Here is an 8,050-nt window from a genome sequence, read left to right on the forward strand (position 1 = left end):
ACTGGCCATTGCCACAGTAGCTGAGAATCTTTAATTTGTGGTGGATTGACATTTGTGTTGTCAAGAGACTGATTCTAGCTGCTGTGGTTTCTCACTTGAGGGATTGTCTGTTAGTGACTGCGGCACAGGATGCAGCTATACAAATCATCCATCACTGTGATTTGCTAGATTGCAGCAATAAAGGGTTGTTAGTGGTCTGTCAGACCCAGAATGGATCTTGGTGGAACTACAAAGGCCCGTAGGAATAGGGGAGAACTCGGCTGCTCTCTGCAGGTGCTGTTTTCAATGTGTTTGTTTTGTGCTTGGGACTTGAGGAAGTGAAAAGGTGTTTCCTTTCTCCTGATCCAGTTAACGAAGTGTAACATGGAATATTGTCCATTATGAGCTTCATGACTATTCTTCATCTCCCCAGATTCTTCTAGCTTGTTTGGAAACAGCGGAGCAAAGACCTTTGGATTTGGCAGCTCATCTTTTGGAGAGCAGAAGCCTACAGGCACTTTCAGCTCTGGTGGTGGAAGTGTGGCATCTCAAGGCTTTGGGTTCTCCAGCCCAACTAAAGCAGGTACTTTATTGACCCCCTATGAACACCCATGCTTATCTGTGGGATATTTAGTAGAGTGTTCTACCATTTGGACGTCTACAGCCTGGACTCAGTACATGTACAGGAATGGTCTCTGAACAATAAATAAAAAATAATTAATGGCTTAATGAATGGAACTGGTGGATTCAAAGCAGAGATTTATAATCTCTTGTGCAGAAAAGCATCCAGTAAACTACATTTTCATTCTAGAAATTCTCATTGCAGTTTAGGAGCAGATTGCTGTTTGAGTTAATTCTAATCTTATGTACCATACAATGAAGAGTACAGAATATGAAACTGAATAAGTTTTTCCTACTTTGTTTGGTTCCTTGGAATATTATCTTCCAAACTTCACTCTGGGTTTTGTAACCCTTTCATTCTTTCATTCACTCAGTGACTCTTTCCTTGCTTTTGATTGTTTTGGTTTGAAAATTCTGGAGATAGGATTTTCAAGAGGCTTCTGCAGAAGGCACATCCACTCACTCAGAGCCCCTCAGATCCTTCCTTCCTCTGCTTATATTTGCTAAGTATTGAAATGAATGATGTCTTCCTCTCCCAACTGCAGTGGGAGGGTGTACTTGATTGAAACCCTCTTTGTCCTGGTTTCACTACTCGCATGTTTCACTTTCCTTTCTCCACTATTTGTTTATGTGCATTGCAAAAGAGAGTGTATGCCAAGCAAAGCTTCAGCCCCTGGGATAAATACTTCTAACTTCCTAGAGATAGAGGTAACAAGACATCTGATCTGCATTTAAATAATTCAAGCCTAGGATTTATTTTTTCCAGACCTTTTGTGTTTACAGCCAAACAGTATCCATTACCTTGACATGGACTGGAATTTCACCCAGGGTATTAAAATGTGTGGTGGTATCCCAGTCCTCAGCCCGAGTCAAACAAAAGAGCAGGTGTCCTTCACGTTCCACAGTGTCAATTAGACACAGGGCAATAATATCAGCAGATGAACGTAGAATAAAATAATCTGGGTGGAAGTCCATTCAGAGCTGCAGAAGGCAGCTAAACCTCAAACAGAAATTGCCAAGAGCAGAGTTTGGTTCTTGATTCCCTGTGGGAATCGCGCAGTTCTGCTGACCTGGAATTTCATCACTGCATTTTAGTTTCCACCACTTAAACCAGGATTAGATAATACCCTCCCTCCTGAATCTTTTTGCATCACTGGAGCACCTAAACCCCAAGCTTGCAGTCTACTCTCTGAGCTTAAGAGATGGGGGAGACTTGTCCATTGCACTGAGGAATTCTTCCAGTTCAAGCCCTTGCATGTGTGAAGTGTCCACAGGACATTTGTATGTCCTTCCAGAACTTGGGATTAGAAATCAGGATAAAATACTGCAACCAAACCACAGCAAAGCTGGCCTTTACAGGAGACCTTTCCATTCTGCATTGTTATATGCAATTCCTTTGGAGAGTAACTTCTTTAAATGGTGATAAGCAGAGCTTTACTTTAAAACTGACTACATAAGCTAAGCTTTTTTTCTGGTAAGGAGCACTAGTTTTATGATGAAGGATGGATGTATCTGTTTAAAATAATAATAAAAGCATCTGTCTAGCACCTGTTTTGTGTATTTTTACTATAACTTGGTGGTTGTGCGTGCTTGCTATCTCACAGTTAAGATACTGGTGTCTTTTATATAAAGCAAGTAGAGATTCCATCAGGGTGTGCAAACACGTATGATACCTTGCCACCTTTCTGTACAGCTCTGGGGATTGAGTTGATCTTGTGCTCAAATGCTCAAGAGAACCCAGAATGTTGTTTTCTTCTGGATAGTCTCTTAATTTGATTGCAGATTTTTGCACGCGTTCGGGCACTTTTCCTATCCATGTCTTTTGTAACAAAATGCCCTACAGTTTGGAAGCTTTGTGGCAGTTAGTTTTATAAATAATACTGTGTCCGTGTGGTAAGATGAGCAGCCCCATTATGGAGATTACCTATTTGGAAATCTAGTTTTTATTTTCTCTTTCTGCATTATTGTTTACGTGATATGCTTGTCCCTTTTTTGCCTCTGTTTTGCTCAGGTGGCTTCGGTGCTGCTCCAGTGTTTGGCAGCCCTCCCACTTTCGGGGGATCCCCTGGGTTCGGAGGGGTGCCAGCATTCGGTTCAGCCCCAACCTTTTCAAGCCCTCTGGGCTCAACGGGAGGCAAAGTGTTCGGCGAGGGTACAGCAGCAGCCAGCGCTGGAGGATTTGGGTAAGCCGACCAGGGGCCAGGGCTTGGGAAAGCAATATTCTTGCATGACAAAAACTATTACGCTTAGTTACCTCTGCATTAACGTAACGAATGTATTCTGTGATTGCTAAGCTCAACGTGCCCTTGGTTTGGTTGGTTGTTTCTTTTTTTAAAAAAAAAAATTAAATTAAAATAGGTATAAAGCAAAGGCTTTAACCCCAAAGGAAATCATGTGTATGATCTCATTTTAATGCTGAAACTACAATGTTGAATCTTTAGCTTTAGAGATGGGGAGGGAAATGTGAGTCATCTTGTGAGCATCTAAGGGAATGCAGGAGTATTTTCTGTGTGCACACTTAACGACTTCAAATCTAGGCCTACAAAGCATGCCTGGCGAAGGCAATAATAAATATCATTACCTGTGATTCTGTCTAGCCACCTTATCCACTTGTGAGATTTGGGCTAGAGATACTGATGAGAATTCAGTCTGTTTTCTCACCTGTGGGGGTGGGAGGAAGCACTTGTAACAGCCTGCGCTCCCAGAGTGATTTGTGTTTATCCCACACTGATTGTTTTTCCCTGTTTCTTTACCCCTTAAGCCTGTGCTTGGCACCAGAGCAGACAGCACTTTATTCCTTGTTTTGTTCAGCAAATACAGAATTTCAAACCCTGTGAAGCAGCTTCTGCAATAGGCAGCAAATGCACTCCTTCAACATTGTGCTACCGGCAAGCAACTCTCCTTCACGCCCTACAATTATATTCAGACTAAATAAACCCAATTAAAAAAATAAAAACTTCCAGTGAAGAGAGGAAACTGGATCTCTTCCCAATCTTAGTGTTTACATATTTCACAAGAGTTTCTTTAGTTTCAGGAGGAACTGCCTTTTCATAAAGCACATTAGAATGCCCAGAAAAGTAACTTGTTAATTCCCCATGAGGTTAGAGAGATACCCATCTGCCAGGGCACCCCTGAGCTTCAACGAGGCGGTTCTGCTGTGTCCTGACCTCTGGTGCAGCAAATTGGTGAGGCCCTTTGGAAAGGGTAAAAATAGAGCCAGCTTAATTAAATCCCTACAAAGAAGGATGCGCTTGTACGGACGATTTAGTTTCAACTCGACTGATATTTTGTTCAGTTCCAGCTTTCAGCCATTGTGCTCCTGGATTTTGTACTGAAACTGGATGCGCTCAGTGACAATGTTGGAAGCTTAAAGATAAAATGGGATTCAGAACGAGCAGTGAACAGAGGTCTTCCATGAGCAGCCCACAGACTCAAGAAAGATAATTCAGTGGTTTAACTTGTGGGAAGTTTTCAGAATTTCTTCTCTGTTAGAAAGGTGCAGACTCAGTCTGATACTTTCAGTTGCCTGAGGAATTTGATTTTGATTTTTAAAAATTTGAAAAGAGTGCACAAAATTCCCAGGCGGCTTTACAAAGCTCCAAATCTCACCACAAAATTTTGAGCAATAGTTTAATTTTGCAGTGTAAGGTCGCTCCTGTGCAGGACTTCCTTTCTGCCTTTCTCTTGAAGTAAAAATTTAAAAATCTGAAATCAAGAGAAGTTACTTGCCAGGACATTGTGCGGTATTAACTCCGAGTTCCTGAGAACACTTTGCTAACTTAAATGCATGTGATTCATTGCTGCTTCAATTCTGAAAAATCTGCACCATTTGGTAAGTGCCTTAAGTATCAAAAATAGAAACCACTATACTTCTCCCAAGTCTGCAATTCAGGCTGTTTGTGAGCAAATAATGTTTTGCTTTCATAAACTACCCTCGAGTGCCTCTCAATTCTGGTTTGTAAAGGAGCTTTACAAAAGACCTGAAAATCTGGGCAAGATAGGTTTGATTAAATTATTATCAGGCAACAACTGTATCTCACGTCTTTTGTATATTTAAAAAAAAATAATCTGTCCATAGCTTAAGCTGTTCCTACTATGCTTAGTGGTTTTCAACAGGCGTGTACTTCTAGTTACAACTGAAAGAAGCAGTTTGAACCACAAGCTTCCTTGTCACTATTTTTACCTCCCCTTCCTTTCACCAGGCAGACATGATTTGTGTGTTTAGTAGCAGGGTCCCGAGGAGACAGAGCCCTGTAAAAACCCCTTCTTCTCGAATATATCACCCCATCTTGCTTCTTTTAAGAAAAGAACTACAAAACCTTTTCGGCCCTTGCTGAGAAAAACGTATTTGTGGTTCTGAGCTGAAGTTGTCTGCAAGGAACATGGGTCAAGAGCCGAGGCAGAGGGGATGGTTTTAGGGCCAAAGGCGCACTTGCTGCACATGGAAGCAGCGTGCGCTGTTGGTGGTGTCTGGGACAGGAGATTTGATGTCCTTTACCAGGTGAATTGTTTGTCACAGTGCTACAAGGGTTGTCTTTTATCTGGAGCAATACGTTTTGATGTGGTGTTTTGTTTGGTGGTGTTTTTTTTAAAGTCTGCTAGATCTGGATGGATGGAGAGGCGGGTTAACGTGCTGTCAGTTCATATTTGAAGTCGGAAAAGACAGGAGCTGGTGTGAGGCACAGACTTGCAAAGCTGCCACGCTGTTTCACTTGGCCAGTTCAGGGAAGGGCTGGTACTGGCTTGGTACCAGTACCGTTGTGCGCTTGCAGAGCTTTAGCAGAGCTTGTCATTTGAAAATTTTGTGTCTGCATTTTTGCCCAGTTTAAGTTAGAGAAACACTTGAAGCTCATTTTTTGAATGCACCTCTAAGGGTCAGAATTGGGAGAAGTGTATGGGGGGGGGGGGGGCAGAGGACCATAATGCATATCATGGTCTCATTAGTGTGTCACGCTGATAGCTCTACAATGCCTGGTTGGACAGAGTGGGTGGAGAAAGGAGGCTGATTTCCATATATAAAAATATTTCTTATTTCAGTCCCCAAAAGCAGTTAGGGAAGTAATCCAAAGGTGGTGGGGAGAAGTGCCAGGTCAGTGCAGATCTTCAGGAAAGCACTGGAACTGTGTGTGGTTCAAAATGGGCTGGGGAGAGAAAGGATAGAGAAGTCTGCAGATGGTTTACGTGGGCAGTGGGTAAGGTCCCAGCTGAAAGTTGGGAGTCTGTGTTCTGTATCTGAGCTCCGCTTTGTGTTCTGGCCGTGAGCAGCTCGTACCAATTCTGTGTTTGATGCCCTGTTTGTGAAATGAAACAATGCTGTAATTTTGAGCTTAAAGGGCAAAAACTACATAGAGGGGTGAATTAATATATTCCATTTGATGGCTGGAGTTGGTATTTCCAAGCATTTGAAAATGTACCCTGTGTAAGGATGAACATATTTGCCTTTCTGCCTGGTTTACATTAGGAATGGGAGCTGAACACATGTGCATATGTACAATCATCTTTCCCAAACCAGAAAATCAGTTTCCCAAGATGAACAGTTATAATTATTCATATCGGGTGGTTTCGCTCGTTTGATGTATCCTTGTTTAAGGAGTGCATTGTTGTTACTGCGGGTATGGGGATGAACTTCCAGTGTAAGTAAGAAGATTCTTGCAAACACAAATTTTCTGTTTAAACTGCAGGTTTGGTGGTACCAGTAACAATACAGCATCGTTTGGCACGCTAGCAAATCAAAACACCCCGACGTTTGGATCACTGTCACAACAGGGTACCGGTTTTGGCACACAAAGCAGTGGATTCTCAGCTTTTGGGACAGGTGGAGGAGGTAGGAGAAGTTAAAATATAATAAACCTAACAGGCCTCATGTCTCCAGTTTTCCGTGGAACTTGGGTGTGACTCCTCAGCTCCTTGTCAAAAATCTGCCTGGTCATGGTGCTGTTACAGGGAAGGCACCACGACCTGGAGAACTGAGGTGCAGGGTAGGGTGTAGCGTCTTCTCAGACTTTATCACATAATTCGATTACTGATTTGCGGTGTGACACGTCAATAAATCCCTCTTCTCCTGCACACCTCATCAGATCATTGCTTTTCACCCCTTTTTGTGGAGTTGTTCTTTCTTCTCAAATGGAAATATTGAGAAATAATGAATATCTCTACAGTCCACAGTACTTGAGTATCTGTTTGTAGGTACTTAGTGTCAAAAGAATGCGCATGGCAAAATTGAGCTAGAACACCAATAGCCAGATCCTTATCTGATGTAATTCCGTGAAGCTGCAGTGATTTACACAGGGCTGAGAGAGCGCCTGTGGGAGAGGATACCGTCATTGGTGGTCTCTCTGTCACCACTGGCTTGCTTTAAGCACAAACCCCATCTTCAGAAAGCAGCCCTCTGTTTTCACGGGGAGGTGGATAAACCAGGCACATTGTCTGCAGTCGCTACTAACGAATGGACCCAGCTGATTAGCAGTGAAAGCAAAGCCCTCTTAAGAACCCAGGCAAGTCACTTTTCTTCTAGATGGAGATTTGACTTTCTTTGTTTGCCCATCGCTTTTTCCCTGGCCTAAGGCAGGAAAGAAATGTTTTTCAATCTGTGTGTGAGAGGGGATGTTTACTAGACATTTTAGGCACTTGTTTTACCTTTTAACAATTGTTTTTCTAATCTTGTATTTCTTTCAGGGTTTGGTTTTGGATCATCTAACACGTAAGTACCATTTTGTGTCTAACTCGTCATTAAAAATCCAAATAGAATCAGAATAGAAGAGTTGACTGGTTTACAAGAGCAAGCTTTGAAAGTAGCAGTAACATGCTAGTTCTGATTTCCTTTTTAATGGCACTGCTATAGAGCTCTCTATTATAGAGCTTAAAGTCCAGGCCCTGAATGTGTGCTTTCCAGTGAGCTTAATCTTTTACATATGAGAGAATTTTCAATTAGATCGTGCTCTTTCCCCACCTCTCAGGCACATGATGTGTGCGCTCAAGCTGTGTGTGTGAATCTAATATCTACTCCATTTGCCAGGTTGAAACAAGGAGCGAAATAAATCGGTACCTTCCTGGCTGAATTGAGGTGCTGATTTACAGTAAAAGAGTGAGACTAAGAGCTGAGGTTACCTCTGCCATCCACTCTGCCCCTCGCTTGCTGGATTACTTCTAGCAACTTTCTTTTACTCTATTTCCCTGTCAAGTAGAGAAAACGTATGTATCTCCAGATGGTAGGCTCTAGAATAAGCATAATTATATGTAGTTAGTGTGTGTTGATGCAGTCTCAGGTAGAAGATGCTGGAAATACCGGTGTGTTCTCATAATAAGCTTCTGATACTAAGGAGACTGGAAGCTTGTTTGAGAGATCTGCTGAATTAATATTGCCTGAGGGAGACTCTACCACTCATTGCTGTGTTGGTTGTTTTTCTTGCTCCACAGATCTTCCTCTGGATTTAGTGGCTGGAGAAGCTAA

At 42.3% G+C, this 8,050-nt stretch overlaps 1 protein-coding gene across 2 annotated transcripts in view; it reads left to right on the forward strand.

The window, feature by feature from the left end:
* NUP214 (nucleoporin 214) overlaps window positions 1–8,050 on the forward strand; it is a 43,652-nt gene extending 35,602 nt beyond the window's left edge. For both annotated transcript variants that reach the window (XM_074161082.1, XM_074161083.1), the window contains exons 32-36: window positions 413–562; window positions 2,612–2,783; window positions 6,282–6,424; window positions 7,276–7,300; window positions 8,017–8,050. In XM_074161082.1, coding sequence (XP_074017183.1) covers window positions 413–562; window positions 2,612–2,783; window positions 6,282–6,424; window positions 7,276–7,300; window positions 8,017–8,050 — 524 coding nt within the window. The remainder of the gene's footprint in view (window positions 1–412; window positions 563–2,611; window positions 2,784–6,281; window positions 6,425–7,275; window positions 7,301–8,016) is intronic.

The sequence above is a fragment of the Numenius arquata genome, chromosome 19, assembly GCF_964106895.1.
Source record: "Numenius arquata chromosome 19, bNumArq3.hap1.1, whole genome shotgun sequence".
In the NCBI taxonomy this organism is placed as follows: Eukaryota; Metazoa; Chordata; class Aves; order Charadriiformes; family Scolopacidae; genus Numenius; species Numenius arquata.